General features: G+C 39.1%; 1 protein-coding gene across 2 annotated transcripts in view; it reads left to right on the top strand.

Annotated features, from left to right (window-relative positions):
• Positions 1–20199, top strand: part of LOC139357618 (prostate and testis expressed protein 13-like) — an 89120-nt gene that overhangs the window by 61847 nt on the left and 7074 nt on the right. For both annotated transcript variants that reach the window (XM_071075791.1, XM_071075790.1), the window contains 3 exons: positions 1277–1375; positions 3531–3671; positions 3995–4106. In XM_071075791.1, coding sequence (XP_070931892.1) covers positions 1277–1375; positions 3531–3671; positions 3995–4106 — 352 coding nt within the window. The remainder of the gene's footprint in view (positions 1–1276; positions 1376–3530; positions 3672–3994; positions 4107–20199) is intronic.

Genomic DNA, 20199 nt, shown 5'->3' with positions numbered 1-20199 from the left:
TTGTGCCTCTGGGCAGGACAGGAGTAGGACAGGACAGGACAGGACAGGGCAGGGCAGCATGGACTATAACTCCTGGTATAGGAAGGAGCAGAGAGGAATGTCAAAGTCTTGGGCAGGAGCCAGGCATGGAGGGGAGAAGGTACAGGCTCTGGGCCCCAGGAGAGGACTTGGGGCAGGGCTGGGAAAGTTCTGGAGGCTCAGATATGAAAGGTGGGGAAGAAAGGGCAAGTTGGACAACACAGCCTCCTTTCTCTGGGAGGGAGAGGTGGCCCCAAGGGTCCAAGGCCTTTCTGCAGTCCACATTAGGCTGGTAGAGTGAGAGGTGTCAATAGGCTGAGCAGCCAGTTGAAGCTGTGGCTGAGGCTGGAAGTCAGAACTGGGGCATCAGCCTTTTCACAGGAGTTTATCAGGTGATGGGCTCCTGAATCTCCTGCCCAATTCTGGGCCTCACATTATAGGAGGCAGAGTGATTTTAAGGGGACAAATTCCACAATAAAATATTAAGTGCAAAAATCAGAGTATCACATGTGTGATGTTAACCATGATAGTGCTTATTAACATGGGGTTGTGTGATACATGTACAGAAGTTATATTGGAAGCAGCTGTGGTGAAGTAGTCACACTGCTTTTCTCAGAATTAGGAGCAATGGGGATTTTCACTTATCAGTAAGTTTAAAGTATCTTCAAAATTTCTGTTACTTTTATTCTGGGAAAACATTGTTCAAAATGCCTTGGATGAACTGTAAGAGAGAGACTTGGGTTGGGTGGAGTCTGTGATTCACACCCACCTGTGTAATAATTGGGTGCCCAAGTCATTACAATGCAGGAGTATCTTCCTAGGCCAGGAAAAAGGCCTAGAGGCCTATGCTTGATGTTCCCAGCTCAGACGCTCTGGGGCTTATGGTCATGGGTTGCTGCCTGTGTCTCACATGTTCCAAATGCACGATCCATAAAGGTGGTCCCCATGGGAATTGCTTCTCTGACAATGGCACATAAATCCTAGATCTTAGTCATGCTTTGGAACCCCTTAGTCTCAGTGGGATTTTGCTGACGAGTATTGTCTCTGCCAGACAGAGAAAGACCCATTTTTCTTTGATTGAGATTCGTTTCTTACTCATTCTACTTCTCTCCACCCGCCCCCCCTTGTCCTGATGATTCTAAGGTAGACCCACCTGGAGCTCCAGCTCTGGGAACCCCTCTCCAGACTGTAAACCTTGTGGTGAAATGGATTGATAATGTCCTGTTTGATCAGACAGATGCACACCTTGTTACCTTAGGAAAAACACTTCAACTTCAAGAATCCTTGGTCATCATCTGTAAGATGAGGTCAACTACTTCTAAACCACAAGGTGGTTCAGAAAATTCAAAGATGTCAGGTGAGTAACATGCCCAGAAGAATGTCTAACCCCAAGTAGAGCCTTAACAAATGTTTATTTTCTCCCCTTTCCCTTGTGTAAATTTATTAACAACTACCTCAGATATACCTGTGATGGTTTTATTTTTACCTATTAGGTCACAGAGGCACAGAGAGGCTAAGTAACATGTTGAGGGTCACACAGCAAGTGGGCAGCATACTTGGACTTCCATCCCAGGTGTGTGGGGAGTGCCTTCATAGTCAGGATTATGTGAGGGATCGTACTTGACATGTAGCATGCAGCACATGTCGAGCAATGGGAATGAGTCCACTCAGATAAATGGGCCCAACCCTCACTCAGTGTTCACCACAAGGAAATCTGCCATTACCATTGCCTGTCTTCTCTGTAGTGACTGCCAACTGCAAGGTTAAGGCTAAGAATTTCATCATGTCAAGTGGAATTAGGGACTGTCAATATAAAGACTTTTGTACCCTTCCCTTGTGCCTCTCAGGTTACCAGTATCCAGTAACGCTATTAACCTTTTCTTCAAATATGTCTGATGATCTGATGTGTGCAGGGCATAATTACGGGTACTGTGGTTAAAGCAATGAATGCAACCCTTGAAACCTGGGTGTCCATAGAGTTTTCATCTTGTGAGGGAAGAGAAAGAAAATGCACACATAAGGAAAAGTTATAGGAGCACAAATTGAGTTAAGTACCCTGGAGAAAAACCGAGGAGGGAAGGGACAAGGAAGTGTAGTTAGGGAGGTTTGGTCTTTTATGTATATGGTGGCCAGGAAATGCCTCATGGAGAAAGTGGCAGCTGAGAGCAGAAAGAGGGGTGGCAGGAAAGTATGACATCTTCTGGAGGAAGTAAGGAAAAGTCCGAGAACCAATAGGAAAACTAATCTCCCTAACTTTCCTCTCTAACTTTCCCTCTACATACCCTTTCCAAAGATCAGTCCAAATAGATCTCCCTTTTCCTCCCCATAACAGCAGTGTAAATCTCTCCCACTGGAATCATTTATCATGTCTGCCTTCCTTGACAAAAATGGATGAATAAAGCTCAAGAGAAGCTGAGATGGTCTTCATGTTTTCCCCACTTTTTCCTGGCCTGTCCTGTTCATCCTATCCATCAGCGATGTCTTCTACACTGAGCAGTCAGACCATATCTGGAGTATTGGGCTCTGTTCCTGATGCCTCACTGGGAGGGGCAAAGTCCCACTGGAGGTCATGCTGAGGCGATAACCCAGGGTGGTGTGGTGCCTGAAAAGGACGGACTCTTTCATAGGTGCTTAGTGATCCCAGCTGTATTATATGTGAAAGGAGGTCATGTGGATGTGGAGTTAGAAATGTTCTGTGTAGACCAACATATGAAAACATAACCAAAGAGATTCTATGCCAATATGAATTAATATCTTATGATAAAATGAAACGGGGTGTCTGGGTGGGCTGAATTCCAAGTAGCCGGAGGAATGCAAACAAAGACAGGATGTACCCTGTTCTGGGAACGTTGTAGAGAGCATTCAGGTGGTTTGAGCTGAAATTCATGATTCTGTGATTCTAGTGGGATGCCTGAGGGCAGGTGATGAGAATAAATAAAGCTGGAACCTCTCACTGGGATGTTCTCAGGAAAAGGCCCCAGGATGTTCCGGTTGCTTCTACTGGGCATGTTCGCAGTGCTCTTCATGGATGAGGGTAAGCTCTGGAGAGGGACACACGAATGGGTGGTGAGAGAATGTATGGAGTGGGAGAAAGGGGTTTCTACACTTGGGTTTTGGGGCTGCTGTGAAATCATTTAAGAAAGTTTTTCTTCTCTTCACAGGAAACAGAGTCCTGACATGGAAATGTACGGTGTAGCTGGTTTGTCGTTTTTGGATAAATAATGCCACAGTGAGGGAGACATTCTTGAGTTCTCTACACATTGTCCCCTCCCCACTCAATACTCCAGTGTCTTCTTTCCTGCCTAGACTTGGGAGGGTCCCTGACTTCTTTGGGGGTCATAGCTGTTACCCAATCAAGGGAGTAAGGTCCCCTGACAGAGGCCAGGACTAGTGTCAACTTTCTTCTCATGAGGTTTGCGCCACTTCGATATAAATGTTTCCGGGTGGGAAGATACTTCTGAAGCAGAATCACTTTCCCTAGTGCTGTTCTTTAAAGGGCCTCTCTTTTTCAGGGGTTCGATTTTGCAATTCCTGTGAACGCTTTGATGGATCCATTTGCCACGGTGGCATGAAAAGTTGCTGGAAGTTTAATTTATATTCGAAAAACAGGAGTTGTGCCACAGATCACTATTACTTTAGTGATCTCACTACAGGTAGGTGGGGGGTGGTGTTACAGAGAGACACAAAATATCACCAGTGGTGCCCACAATGCTTGGAGCCAAGTTGTGGAGGGAATCTGGAATCATGGGAGAGGGCGGGAAGAGGGATTCACCATACACAGACCTGGGTACGGGGGCCTGTGTGGGAGGCAGATGTCTTCTGCCTGGTCATGGCTAGAGAGACACAGACAAAATGCAGACACAGTCTGGGGGCTTAGTCCAGTCTACAGAAAACTGAGGAGGTGCTGGAGAGAGGTCATTGCTAGGAAGGTGATGAAATGTGGCAGACTGACCACATTTGCCTTTCTTCCCTTTAGGGAGGTATCTGTTCCGTTATACAACACTGTCTTGCAGGCCCTGTGATGAGGGAATGTTCCAAGTATTCCACGACCTTCTGAGAGAAACGACTTGCTGCATTAATGAAAACAGGTGTAATACTGGCAGAGATAATTTAGATATTACGAGGGTTCTTGGAGCAGAGCCTCAGGATGAAATAGTGTATGATTCATAAAATTATGAATGATTAAGGTTGTTAGACTATATCTCCTTGTAGCCTTGGCCCTTTTTTTTACCCAATGGTAATACCATCATCTTACATTTTCCCCCAAACCACTCTCTTCTCTATTCCAGCATATCTACCTATGGAAGCTCTGTCTTTCCAGTGTCCCTGTTTCCATTAACAGGCAAGGGTAAATATCTAGGTCAGAAAAACCTCAACTCTGCCTTCTGGTTGGATTCCTCGGTCTTTGCTACCTGGTACCACCTGGCAGTCTCCACTTGCCCTTAAGTTCTGATGCTACACCTGGCCTGAAGTTAGAATTCTAAAGTATTTTGCAAAGGAAGCAAAGTAGTTTTTATGGTAGAGCTTCTGGGGGAATATCAGGAGAAAGCAGATTGGATAAAAATAGGGAGAAAGTTACCAGAAATTTTGGGAGAATGATTTGAGAGGAGAGTAGGAAAGTATTTGATGCGGGGGGCGGTTGGAGGTAGGGCTTATATTAAGAAGGGGCTTGGGAAAGTCAATGTGAAATTAGAAAGCATTGGAAACTCTGACTTATGTGAAAGAAATTAGTCAATGTACTAGACGTGAGAGTCACAGTGCTTGTCACCATTTTTGGGAAACTACTGCACAGCTTCTCCTGACAACACGGCTTAAGCTACAAAGTTTTAATCATCTTTCCTTGATCACACTTGGCTGAGTGTTTTCCACTTACTCTGTCTCTTAGCATGTGCTGTTGTTTGAATATCCCCCTCCAAAATTCATGTTGAAATTCCATTGCTAATGTAATGATATTGGGATGTGGGGCACTTAAGAGGTGCTGAGCTCGTGAATGGATGGATGCTGTTATCATGAGGGTGGGTTAGTTATTGCAGGAGTGGGCTCCTGCTAAAAAGGATGAGTTTGGCCTGATTTCTTCTCTCTGTCTTGTGTTCTTGCTTGATCTTCCGCCATGTTATGATGCAGTGAGAAGGCCCTCATCAGAGGCCAGCATCGTGTTCTTGGAATTTTCAGACTCCAGGACCATGAGCTGAATAAATTTCTGTTCACTGTAAATTACCCAGTTCTGTTGTAGTGATAGAAAATGAATTAAGACAGCATGTGAGGGATGCCCAGTCCTCAAAAATATTCAAATATCACCTTGTATTCTACATATCCATTGATAAAAGCTGATTGTTTTTAATCTATTGGCACAGCCCTGTAACAAAAAATGTTAAGGAGAGATAAGACTTTCAGATCATCACTGTAGTTTTCTTAACAAAAATAAGTTATGAAACAACAATAATGGCTGAATTGTTATTGGTTGACTTTAGTTTTATATTTTAAAAATGATTTTAGCCATTCTATGTATTAGAATCTACAGGCACTATGATACGTATTTTTTAGCTTATAATTATATACACACATATGTAATATTATCCCAAGGTTAGTCTCATCCCTATTGATATCCAGGATTATGACTGCTTATTAGTTTGTGTAATGTTATATTTACATAAGTAGAATTAAATATTTAAATCTACAAATAAATTTAAACATATTTTAAATATGTGTATGATGGGATTTCTCCCAAATTTTATAATATTAGAATGAATACTATACTTTAACATCTTGAGAAATAGAAAGTAGATTCTTTCATGCAGGGTTGATTAATTAGTTTAAATGGACAGAATGAAGATGCTGGCAGTAGGTTCTAAAAAAGCAATGATTCATGGCATTTACTGGCTCTGAGCCCAACTCAGCACCAGAGTTCCCTAGAAATTGCAGTCCTTGTGTCCTAGACTGCCTTTCAGTTTTACCTAGGACCCTGAAGCACTTTGGCTTGCAGTGTGGCAAGGCTTGCTGAGAAACTTAAGTTCTAGCTGCTGGGATGGGTGATTCCCCTCTGGCTATGGCTGGTCCAAATTGTTCCCTCTGTACACAAGTACTGGCTAAGCCCAGCATGGCTTTACTCTCCTCTGTGACAGGACAGCACTGAGTTCAATGCCAAGTCCCCCAGTTGCTGTGATCTCACTCCCCCAAGTGCACAGCGTCTCTGTGCCAAGTGGCCACTGCCAGAGGATGGGAGAATGGTGGTTTCAGCAATTCAAGACTATCTCTTCTACGCTATTTAATGCCTCTTTCAGTGATATAAAGTTAAAACCAGGTACCGTGATTGTTCGAACAACCTGATTTTTGGTTCTTGTGATGGTGTTTTTCTGTGTGTATGTAGTTGTTAAAATTAGGTGATCCTACTAGAGGGACAAATGGTGTAGGCTTCTTTTCTATCATCTTGCTCTGTCCTTCTCTGTGTATAATTTAAATGATCCGTAATTAAGTGAAAAATTTATTTTTATTTTTCTTAATTTTTTTTCTCTTGGCCAGTCCTGGTGTCTCATGCCTATAATCCCAGCATTTTGGGAGGCCAAGGCAGGTGAATTGCTTGAGTTCAGGAGTTAAAGACCAGCCTGAACAATATGATGAAGCCCCGTCTCTACAAAAAATACAAAAATTAACTGGGCATGATGGCATGCACTGTAGTCCCAGCTGCTTGAGAGGCTGAGGTGGAGGGATAGCTTGAGCCCAGGAGATTGAGTCTGCAGTGAGTTGTGATTGTACTACTGCACTCCAGCCTGGGTGACAGTGAGACACCATCTCAAACATTTGTGTGTGTGTGTGTGTGGATTTATGGATACAAGTGCAGTTATGTCACATGAAATACATTAGTCTGGGCTTTTAGTGTACTATTTGCTTATATACTGTGGTTTTAATGCAGATTTGTTGGGGCAGGGTAACCTGCCCCCGGCCCTTGGTCAGGGGAAACAGCTCCCAGTTGCTGTGAACAGCAACTGAAAAGAGGCTGTGAGTCATGAAGGCTGAAGTTGACTGCCTTAGAATTCTTGGGTTAATTTTGAAAGGCTTTGCTTAGAACTATCAATATAGTACTCTGAACTTTCAGTTAGGACATATTGGAGGCAGCAGTATAGTTTATGAAGCTCTATAAATCCTTTTGCAAAAGCACGTAACACTAGGATAGCAAAGGGAACATGCCATAGACAAAATAAGGGTCCACCAGGGTTCCCTAAGCCTTGGATATCTCAGATATATGGGAATATGTCACTAAAATTCCTTTCACAAAATAGAACTTGATCCTTAGGAAGAAAGGAACTGTTAGTAGAAACAAAATTCAGCAGGGTTTAAAGACTGAGATTATCAGAGAATATGAATATATATATATATATATATATATATATATATATATTTTTTTTGAGATGGAATCTAGCTCTGTCGCCCAGGCTGGAGTGCAGTGGCATAATCTCGGCTCACTGCAAGCTCCACTTCCTGGGTTCATGCCATTCTCCTGCCTCAGCCTCAAAAGGAGCTGGGACTACAGGCACTTGCCACCATGCCTGGCTAATTTTTTTGTATTTTTGGTAGACATGGGGTTTCACCGTGTTAGGATGGTGTCGATCTCCTGACTGCATGATCCGCCCACCTCAGCCTCCCAAAGTGCTGGGATTACAGACATGAGCCACCGTGCCTGGCCAAGAATATAATGTTTCTGTATGTACACGTATTCTGTAGTTTTTAACATGGAGTGGACATAGAGCAGTAACAACACCACAATAGCAATGGGCACACCTAACACCTGTATTTTGGTTTCTAAATATCCTTGCCCATTAAGAAGAAGTAGGTAGGGCTCCTTGCAGGGAAAATACAAAATGAGCCTGGAATATTTAGGCCAGGGCTGAAATAAGTAAGTGTTCAAAGAATGATGGCAAAGGTGAAAGGGTATTGAATCAAGCTTAAAGGGACTCTCACTGGCCAAATTGAACATCAAACTAAATGTCATAATGATCAATATGACTCATTGAACAAAATAGGAATGATGAGTTTGTACTTATGTAATCAAATAAGTAGATAAGGAGAGGAAAAAACTTTTCCTTATAGTAGATTGCCAGATAATAAATTAGATTTCTTCTAATAAACATTGAAGGAGTATTGAAGTTGGAAAATCACCATCTGACAAAAATGCTAAGAAATAATTAATCAATTCAGGCAAAAATGCTAAGATTATCGCTAACTTATTAGTGTTAACAGATGATAAAACTAGTAGGTGATAAAACTTGTTGGTGAAAATGGAAAGATACTGGGACATTCACAAAGTCTGAGAACCTCACCAGAAAATAGTTAGCAATTACAAAGGGAAAATAAGTAATTTTATAGAAGAGAAATCATTTTAATTGTAATTAATTAACATCACTAGTAAAGAGATAAGATTATGTGCTCCTAGATAGAATGCACTGAGAACACAGCACCACTTTTGTGAAATTTTTGTCAAAGATCTATAATCTGTATTTAATCATGTAGACACATTGTGCAGGCCCAATTTGAGGGAAATTATATAAAATATCAGCTTATAATTTTAAAAGTATTAAAGCCATGAAAATAAGACTGTGAACCTACTCCAGATTAGAGGAGACTAAAGAGACACTGCAAATAAATGCAATATCATGATCCTAGATTGAATTATTTTGCTATGAAAAGTATTACTGGGAAATTGATAAAACTTGGATGAGGTCTGTGGATTACATGATAGTTATTTGTCAATACTAATTTTGTGACTGTGATGATTGTATTGTAGTTATAAGAAAAAAAATCTCTGTTTTTAGGAAACACATAGGAAAGAGTTCAGAAATGAGGCATCATATTAACTTGTATCAGTAACAAGTAGTTCAGAAAAGAGACATTCTTTGTAGTACTAGAAACAGTAGCTCTTCAATCAAACTATAATCAATCTAAAGTATATGATTTAGCTTAGAGTTTGGTTGTGTTAAATACAATTTGAGAAAATATATGTAGAAAAACTTAGAATGGAGATGGCTAGAAAACAAACAAAAACAGTCTAAGAGATATGTTTGAAAATACTTGTAGAAAACATTTCAGAAATGAATACTGTTACTTCTGGCTTTTGGTTATAATGTGGTGAGTTGTTGGAAACAATGCATGCCTTTGAAATAACTAGAAAGATGGATAAAATAATAGTCAAATATTTATTATTGTTATGTTTTTGAGACAGAGTCTCGCTCTGTCACCCAGGCTGGAGTGAGGTGGCACGATATCGGCTCGCTGCAACTTTTGCCTCCAGGGTAAAGAGAGTGAAATAAACACCCAATATCACTGCAGACCCTGTATGAGCCACTCCCCATACCCCATGAATGCCAGTATCAGGCTCTCCTCCATGGCTTCAGGCTCTGGGCCAGCCTCCATGGACCTAGGCTCCAGGTTTGCACCCACAGAGTCAACCATCAGTCTGTCCCCCAACATCCAGACTATAGACTTTCCCTTGTGGCCTCAGGACTCAGACTATTCCCTGCAGGCCCAGATTCCAGGCTATCACCTGCAACTCCATGCTCCAGGTTTGCCCCAATGCCATATTAGCCCCTGTGGACTCAGGTTCTATACAAGCTCCCACAGGCCCAGGCTCCAGGTCCACTCCAATGCCAGGCTGACTCCTATAGCCCTAGTTTCCAGTGGCACCAAGTTCTAGGCCTGCTTCAGTGGATCCAGGGTCTAAGGCCACTTGAGGAGACCTCAGCACTGGACTGGTCCACATGAATCCGGTCTCCAGGATCATCCTTCCAGAACAGATTTCAAGATGATACCTTCAGATCAGAACCTAGATCCACCACTATGGGCTTAGGCTTTATGCCCACTCCAGTGCTAGAATAGCCTCTGACCCAGGCACCAGGCATGCCCCAGTGGACCCTGGCATAAGGCCAGTGGACTCAGGACAAGGCCAATTCCTGTGGACCCAGGCACCTGGCTCACCTCATTGTTAGGCCAACCCTCTTAGAACCAGGCACCAAGATCTTCTACTTGGTAACCCAGGCACCAGCCTGGCACCAAGATCTTCCACTTGCTAACCTAGGCACCAACCAGCTCTCCTAAGGACTCATATAATAAGCCTGCTCATAGACCCTGCCTGGCAGCATACCTAGAATCCTTGTATGTGTTAACTGAGCCAGTCTGTAAAGACTGGAAGAAGTGCATACTTCTTCAAATGCACAGACACCAACATAAGTCCACAAGAATCATGAAAGATAATAATAATAATAACACCAGCAAAGGCAAAACATGAAGTGTCAGTATATGACCCTAAAGTAATGGAGATCTATGAACTGTCTGACAAAGAATTTAAAATCATTATCTTTAAAAAACTGAGTTACAAGAGAACACAGAACTAAACAAAATCAGGAAAACCCAGTACAGGAACAAGATGAGAATTTCAACAGAGATAAAACCATGAAAAAGAACCAAACACAAATTCTAGAAATGAAGAATAAAATGACTGAAATAAGAAGTTGAATTGGGAGCTTCAATAGCAGACTCAATCAAGCTGAATAAATAATTGGTAATCTTGAAGACAGGTCATTTGAAATTACCTAATCAGAAAAACAAAAAGAAACAGGAATTAAAAAGAATGCAGAAAGCCTACAGGACATATAAGACACTGGCAAGGAAATTAATTCACATGTTACGGGAGTCCTAGAAATCAGAGCAAAAGAAAAAGACAGAAAGCCTTTTTTTTTTTTTTTTTTTTTTGAGACGGATTCTCGCTCTGTCGCCCAGGCTGGAGTGCAGTGGCCAGATCTCAGCTCACTGCAAGCTCCGCCTCCCGGGTTCACGCCATTCTCCTGCCTCAGTCTCCTGAGTAGCTGGGACTACAGGCGCCCGCCACCTCGCCCGGCTAGTTTTTTGTATTTTTTAGTAGAGATGGGGTTTCACCGTGTTAGCCAGGATGGTCTCGATCTCCTGACCTCGTGATCCGCACGTCTCGGCCTCCCAAAGTGCTGGGATTACAGGCTTGAGCCACCGCGCCCGGCCCTTTTTTTTTTTTTTAAAGAAATAATGATAGAAGCTGGGTGTGGTGGCTCATGCCTGTAATCCCAGCACTTTGGGAGGCCGAGGTGGGCAGATCATGAGGTCAGGAGATCAAGACCATCCTAGCTAATATGGTAGTGAAACCCCATCTCTACTAAAAATACAAAAAATAAGCCAGGCATGGTGGCAGGCGCCTGTAGTGCCTGCTATTCGGGAGGCTGAGGCAGGAGAATGGTGTGAACCTGGGAGGTGGAGCTTGCAGTGAGCCAAGATCATGCCACTGCACTCCAGCCTGGGCTACAGAGTGAGACTCTATCTCAAGAAAAAAAAAAAAAAGATAATGATAGAAAGCTTCACAAATCTGAAGAATTAAATGAACATCAGATCCACAAATTCCAAAGAGCTGTGATAAATACAAAAAACCTTCTATGACCACATTGTAATCAAATTCTCAAGTCAAAGACAAAGAAAATTTTGAAAGCATTCAGAGAAAATCAACTCATCACATAGAAGGGATCCTTTGTAAGACTATTAATGATTTCTCAGCACAAAACTTGCAGGCCAGGAGAGAGTGGGATGATATATTTAAAATGCTGAAAGAAAAAAAAATACTTGTCAACCAAACATACTATATTCAGCAAAACTGTCCTTCAGAAATGAAGGAGACATAAAGACTTCCCCAGAAACAAAAGCTGTAGGAGTTTATCACCACTAGACCTGCCTTAGAAAAAGTGCTAAAGAGAGTGCCTTAAATTGAAAGAGAAGGATACTAACATCATAAAAACATATGAGAGTATAAATCTCACTATAAAGGTAAGAATATAGTCAAATTCAGAATACTTTAATACTGTATTGGTAGTGCATAAATCACTTTGAACTCTAGTAAAAAGTTAAAAGACAATGACATTAAAAACAACTATAACTATAATAATTTGTTAATTAGTAAACAATGTATAAAAGATGTAAATTGTGCATCAATAAAATATAATGTGAGGGAAGAAGAAGATAAAATGTAGAGTTTTTGTATGCAGCTAGTTCAGATTTAATCTGATTAAAATAGACTGTTCTAATGATAAAATGTTTTATGTAAGTCTTGTGGTAACCAGAAAGAAAAAGTCTGTAGTAGATTCATACACACACACACACACAGATAAAGGGATCAAGGCATATCACTGCAAAAAATCATCACATCATGAAGAAAGATAGGAAGATAGTACAATATGATGTTTGGATATATGTATAAATTGTGAAATGGTTAAATCAAATTAACTAACTTATCTGCCTCATATACTTGTTATGTTTTGTCATTAAAACATTTAAGGTCTACTTTTAGCAATTTGTAAGTATAAAATACATTATTATTACCAATAGTTACCATGCTGTACAATAGATCTCTGGAATTTATTCATCTTGTCTGACTGACATGTTGTAACTCTTTGATGTTTCCTGAAGCCAAGATTCCCCACACAGACTGTGATTACACAATCCAAAGACAGAGTGAGGTCTCTGTGCAAAAAAATGACTGTAGAATTTGTGCATGGGATTTCTCTCAGATCTCCCAGTGTTTGTCTGCACTGTTTCCTTTGCTGCAGTGTCTTTTATCTTTAAATAAAGACCTTATTAAGTATGCTCTATGAATTTATATGTTCCACAGAGAATAAGTGTGTTCTATGAAGTCTGGTGATTCTTTCAAATATCTGAACTTGAGAAACCTTCGCAATGCCTCAAAAAAATACTTGATAACTTCCAAAAATAGAATTAACATAAGCAATATTCACTTACTACAGTGCGATAAACTAGTTGCTAAAAACCAATCCAACAAAGCACTGCAAGCTGGAAATGTAGCAACATAGTGTTTAGTAACTCTTATGTAAACAGAAAAATTTAAGACAAAAATGCAGAACTTGTTAATAGCAAGTATAGGGAAACATAAAATATCAGAAATTGTAAAATATAGCCAAGGCATTTTTCAGAGAAAAATTCATAGTATTAAATATACATAAAAAGGAAAGGAAAAGAAACAACCAATACACCCAACTCAAAATAGTAGACAAAAAAACCCAAAGAAATAAGAAAGAAGAAAAGGCATAGCAAAGTAGAAACTAAAATCTATAAAAAGCAAGAAATAAACTAAATCATATTACCAGAGAAAGTCACCTTCACTAGGGGAACACAGAAAGGCAATAAAGAATAAAGAGGAGACCAAAAAGCAACCAGAAAACAAATAACAAAATGGCAGGAATAAGTCCTTATCAATAATAACATTGACTGTAAATGGACTAAACTCTCTGATCAAAAGACATACACTGGCTGAATGGATGAAAATACAAGACTCATTGATCTGTTGCCTGCAGGAAACACACTTCACCTACAAAGACACACATAGACTGAAAACGAAGAGATGAAAAAAGATATTCCATGCCAATGAAAACCAAAAAAGAACAGGAGTTGCTGTACTTATATAAGACAAAATACATTTCCAGATAAAAACTAGCAGAGGCAAAGAAGTGATATCATTGTATCACTGTATAATGATAAAGAGGTCAAGTCCGCAAGAGGCTATAATAATTTTAAATATTTATACACCCAACACTGGAGCACTCAGATATATAAAGGAAATATTATTAGAGTTAAAGAGAGAGATAGACTTCAATACAGTGATAACTACAGACTTTAACACCCCACTTTCAGAACTGGACGGATCTTCCAGATAGAAAATCAACAAAGAAACCTAAGACTTAATCTGCACTACAGATCAACGAATCTAGTAAATATTAACAGAACATTTCATCCAAGAGTTGGAGAATACACATTGATCTTCTTAGCACATGGATCATTCTCATCATACATTAGGTCACAACACAAGTTGTAAAACATTTTGTAGAAATGAAATAATAGCAAGCATCTTCTCTGACCACAATGGAATAAAACTAGAAATCAGTAAGAAGAGGAAAGTTGGAAACTATACAAATACATGGAAATTAAACAATATGCTCCTGAATTGCACCTAAATGACCAGTGGGTCAATGAAGAAATTAAAAAGAAAATTGAAAAATTTCTTGAGACAAATAGAATGGAAGCACAATATACCAAAACCTATGGGATATAGCAAAAGCAGTACTAAGAAGTTTACAACTCTAAGTGCCTACATTTAAAAAACCTTCAAATGAACAAACTAACAATTCATATTAAAGAATTAGAAAAACAAGAGCAAACCAAACCCAAAATTAGCAGAAGAAGAGAATAAAGACCAGAGTAGAAATAAATGAAATTGAAATTAAAAAATACAAAGGATTCATGAAACAAAAAGTTGTTTTTTTGAAAAGTTAAACAAAATTGACAAGCCTTTAGCCAGACTAAGAAAAAAGAGAGAAGATTCAAATAAATAAAATTGGAAATGAAAAAGGAGACATTAGAACTTATACTGCAGAAAATGAAAGGATAAGGGTCATCAGTGGCTAACAGGAGTAACCATATGCCAATAAATTGGAAACTCTAGAAGAAATGGACAAATTCCTAGATACATACAACCAACCAAATTGAATCAGAAAAAATCCAAAACCTGAACAGACCAATAATAAGTAATGAGATCAAAGTAATAACACAAAGTCTCCCAGTAAAGTAAGGAATGAGACCCAATATTTTTACTACTGAATTCTGTCAAACATTTAAAGAACTAATACCAATTCTACTCAAACTATTCCAAAAATTAGAGGAGGAGGGAATACATCCAAACTCATTCTATGAGGCCAGTATTATCCTGATACCAAACCAGAGAAAGACATATCAGAAAAACAAAACTACTGGCTCACATATCTGATGAATATTTATATAAAAAAAAAAACTTCAAGAAAATACTAACAAACTGAATTCAACAACACATTAAAATACCATTGATCATGACTGATACGATTTGGCTGTGTCTCCATCCAAATCTCATCTTGAATTGTAGTTCCCATAATCACCATGTGTCGTGGGAGGTACCCAGTGGGAGGTAATTGAATCATGGGGGGAGTTACCTCCATGCTATTCTCATGATAGTGAGTGAGTTATCCTGAGGTCTAATGGTTTTATAAGGGGATTTTTTCCCCGCTTCAGTCTGCACTTCTCCTTGTTGCCACCAAGTGAAGAAGGAGAAGAACATGTTTGCTTCCCCTTATGCCATGATTGTAAGTTTCCTGAGGCCGATCAGCCCTGCAGAATTGTGAGTCAGTTAAATCTCTTTCCTTTGTAAATTACCCAGTCTCAGGTATGTCTTTATTAGCAGCATGAGAACAGACTAACACAGTAAATTGGTACCAGGTAGTGAGGCATTGCTGTAAAGATACCCAAAAATGTGGAAGTGACTTTGGAATTGGGTAACAGGCAGAGGTTAGAACAGTTTAGAGGGCTCAGAAGAAGGCAGGAAAATGTGGGAAAGTTTGGAACTTCCTAGAGACTTAGAGGACTCAGAAGGCAGGAAGATGTGGGAAAGTCTGGAACTTCCTAGAGACTTGTTAAATAGCTTTGATCAAAATGCTGATAGGGATATGGACAATAAAGTCCAGGCTGAGGTAGTCTCAGATGGAGATGAGGAACTTGTGGGAACTGGAGTAAAAGTCACTCTTGCTATGCAAAGAGACTGGCAGCATTTTGCCCTTGCCCTAGAGATCTATGGAACTTGGAAGTTCAGAGAGATGATTTAGGGCATCTGGCTGAAGAAATTCCTAAGTGGCAAACCATTCAAGAGGAAGCAGAGCATAAAAGTTTGGAAAATTGGCAGCCTGATAATGTAATAAAAAAAAAATTCTGGGGAGAAATTCAATCTGGCTGCAGAAATTTGCATAAGTAATAAGAAACCAAAAGGTAATCTCCAAGACAAAGGGAAAAATGTCTCTAGGGCATGTCAGAACCCTTCATGGCAGCCCCTCCCATCACAGGCCCAGAGGCTTAGGAGGGAAAAATAGTTTTCTGGGGTGGGTCTAGGGACCCCTGCTGTGTGCACTGCATCCCAGCTGCTCCAGTTGTGACTAAAGGGGACAAGTTACAGCTCAGGCCATGGCTTCAGAGGGTTCAAGCTCTAAGCCTTGGTAGCTTCCACGTGGTGTTGGTCTGGCAGGTGCACAGAAGTCAAGAATTGAGGTTTGGGATCCTCTGCCTAGATATCAGAGAATCTATGGAAACACCTGATGTTCAGGCAGAGGTGTGTTGCAGGGGTGGAGCCCTCATGGGGAACCTCTGCTAGGGCAGTGCAGAGGGGAAATATGGGGTTGGAGCCACAACACAGATTCCCTACCTGGGCACTGCCTAATGGAGCTGTGAGAAGAAGGCCACCATTCTTCAGACTCCAGAATGGTAGATCCATTTACAGCTTGCACCATACGCCTGGAAAAGTCACAGACACTCAACACCAGCCTGTGAAAGCTACTGGGAGGGGGGCTGTACCCTGCAATGCCACAGGGTCAGAGCTGCCTAAGGCCTTGGGAGCCAACCTCTTGCATCAGCGTGGCCTGGATGTGAGACACGGAGTCAAAGGAGATCGTTTTGGAACTTTAAGGTTTAATGCCTGCCCTATTGGCTTTCAGATTTGCATGAGTCCCGCAGCCACTGTGTTTTGGCCAGTTTCTCCCAAATAATAGTGGTTTTGAGGAAACTCAAAGAAATTCAAGATAACAGAGAGAAGAAATTCAAAATTCTATTAGACATCTTTAACAAAGAGACAGAAATAATTTAAAAGAATCAATTAGAAGTTCTAGAGTTGAAAAATGCAATGGACATTCTACAGAATGCATCAGAGTCTGTTAATAGCAGAATTGATCAAACAGAAGAAAGAATAAGTAATCTTGAAGACAAGCTATTTGAAAATTCACAGTCAGAGGAGACAAAAGAAGAAAAGAAAAAGAAGGATTTCTGCATTAATTCCTATACCTTCTTTAAAGTCAGAATAGGTATCTTAGTTACTGACAGTTTTCAGGTTTTTTTCTCCCTTGGTGATGATATGTCATTCCATCAGTGAAAAAATATTTTTCTCCCAGGGGTAAGAAAGGTATCCTAGTAACACATTATCTTCAATCGTTAAACAGTAACAGTCTTGACACTTATCTTAAAACCACCCATCTCTTATAACCAGAAAGATTATCTTAGACTGTCCTTCGCATTATACTTTACTTACTGCCTTGTAAGAATAAGAGTTGCTCACTGTGTTTATTTGCTGTCCTTCATATTCTCCATTGCACTGTTGGTGTATAATGTTAAAAAGAATTTCATTGAATAGTATTTGAAGTATTACAAAAGGCAGCTTGCTTTTTAGTCTATGCATCTTTGGGTTTTTTGAAGAAGAAATTTAATTCTTTGGTGTAAAAAGGAACTGTTAAAAGAGTTGGAAACTTTGCACCTGTGTATTTATATTTTTTAGCAATAAAGCAGCATGGGCTGAGACTGCAAAAAACAACAACAACAACAACAAAAACAAAGAATGAAGCATGCCTATAAGATGTAGAAGACAACCTCAAAAGGGCAAATCTAAGAGTTATTGACCTTAAAGAGGAGGTAGAAAAAGAGACAGTGATCGAAAGTTTATTGAAATGGATAATATCAGAGAACTTCCCAAACATAGAGAGAGAGATTAATATTCAAATACAAGAAGACAATAGAACAGTAAACAGATTTAACCCAAATTCCCAAAGGTCAAGGATAAAGCATGAATCTTAAAAGCAGTAAGAGAAAATAAATCACATACAATGGAGTTCTAATATGTCTGGATGCAGACTTTTTAGTGAAGACTTTGCAGACCAGGACAGAGTCCTGGAGCATGAAATATATAAAGCAAATGTTATTAGAGCTAAAGAGAAATATCTCAATAAAATCATAGCTGAATACTTCAACATCCCTCTTTCAGCATTGGACAGATAATCAAAACAGAAAATGAAGAAACATCAGACTTTATCTGCACTATAGAACAAATGGATCTAATGGATATTTATGAAATATATCATCCAACAGGTGCAGAATACACATTCTTCTCAGCACATGAATCATTCTCAAGGATCCGTCCTATGGCAGGTCACAAAACAAGTCTTAAAACATTCAAAAAAGTTGAAATAATGCCAAACATCTTCTCTGAGCAAAAAGGAATAAAACTAGAAGTCAGTAACAAGAGGAATTTTGAAAAGTATACAAACACATGGAAATTAAATAATATACTTCCAAATGACCAGTGGGTCAATGAAAAAAATTGAGAAATTGAGAAATGTCTTGAAACAAATAATAGACAACATACCAAAACCTATGGAATACAGTGAAAGCAGTACTAAGAGGTGAACTTATGGCTATAAGTGCCTACATCAAAAAAGAAAAAAAAAACTTCAAATAGATGACCTAATGATGCATCTTAAAGAACTAGAAAAGCAAGAGCAAACCAAACTCAAAATTAGTAGATGAAAAGAAATAATGATCAGAGCAGAAATAAATGAATTTGAAATGATGGAAGACAATACAAGAGATCAATGAAACCAAAAGTTGATTTCTTTAAAAAGATAAACAAAATTGACAAACCTTTATCCAGACTAAGAAAAAAAGAGGGAAGACCCAAATAATTAAAACTAGAGATGAAATAGGAGACATTACAACTGATACCACAGAAATTCCAAGGATCATTAGTTGGTACTATGAGCAATTATATGCCAATAAACTGGAAAATCTAGAATAAATGAATGAATTCCTATGCACATATAACTTGCAAAGATTCAAACATGAAGAAATTCAAAACCTGAAGAGACCAGTAAAAAGTAACAAGACCAAAACAGTAATTGAAAGTCACTCAGTTAAAAAAAGCCCAGGACTTGATGGTTGCACTGCTGAGTTCTACCAAACATTTAAAGAACTAATGTCAAATCTACTCAAACTATTCTGAGAAATAGAAGAGAAGGGAATGCTTCCAAACTTGTTCAACGAAACCAGTATTACCTGATACCAGAACCAGACAAAGACACATCAAAAAAAGAAAACTGTGGGTAAATATCACTGATGAATATTGGTGCAAAATCCCAAACAAAATACTAGCAAACCTAAGTCAAGAATACATTAAAAGGATCATTCATCATGACCAAGTGAGATTTGTACTAGGGATGCAAGGATGCTTCAACATATGCAAATCAATCAATGTGATACACCATATCAACAGAAAGAAGGACAAAAAAGCATATGATATTTTCAACTGATGCTAAAAAGCATTTAATACAGTTCAACATCCCTTCATATTCAAAGCCCTCAAAAAACTGTGTATAGAATGAACATACCTCAACATAATAAAAACCATATATGACAGACCCACAGCTAATATCATAAAAAATGAAAAAAAAACCTGAAAACCTTTCCTCTTAGATCTAGAATGCCCATTTCACCTCTGTTATTCAACATAGTACTGGAATTTCTAGCTAGAGCAATTAGACAAGAGAGGAAAATAAAGGGCATCCAAATTGGAAAGGAAGAATTCAAATTGTCCTTGTTTGCAGATGATATGATCTGTAGTAGGAAAAACCTAAACACTCCACCAAAAAATAGAACTGATAAACACACTCAATAAAGTTGCAGAATACAAAATTGACATTCAAAAATTAGTAACATTTATGTATGCCAATAGCAACCATTCTGGGAAAGGAACCAAGAAAGAAATCCAATTTATGATAGCCACAGAAAAAATTAAATACTTAGGTATGAACTTAAAGAAGTAAAATATCTCTACAACAAAAACTATAAAACACTGATGAAAGAAATTGAAGAAGACATTAAAAAATTAAATTATATTTCATGTTCATGGATTATAAGAATCAATAGTGTTAAAATGTCCATACTACCCAAAACATTCTACAGATTCAATGCAATTTTTATCAAAATCCCAATGACATTCTTTACCAAAATAGAAAATACTAAAATTTATGTGGAATCACAGAAGACCCAGAATATCCAAAGGTATTCTGAACAAAAAGAACAAAACTGGAGGAATCACATTACCTGACTTCAAATTATAGTACAGAGATATAGTCACCATAACAGCATAGTACTGGCATAAAAACAGACACATAGACCTAGAACAGAATAGAACAGAATACATAGAACACATAGAACAGAATAGAGAATTCGGAAACAAATCCACACACATACAGCAAACTTATTTTTGACAAA

Source organism: Macaca nemestrina, chromosome 12, assembly GCF_043159975.1.
Source record: "Macaca nemestrina isolate mMacNem1 chromosome 12, mMacNem.hap1, whole genome shotgun sequence".
NCBI classification, from domain to species: Eukaryota; Metazoa; Chordata; class Mammalia; order Primates; family Cercopithecidae; genus Macaca; species Macaca nemestrina.
This window is presented reverse-complemented; position numbering and strand designations above follow the sequence as displayed.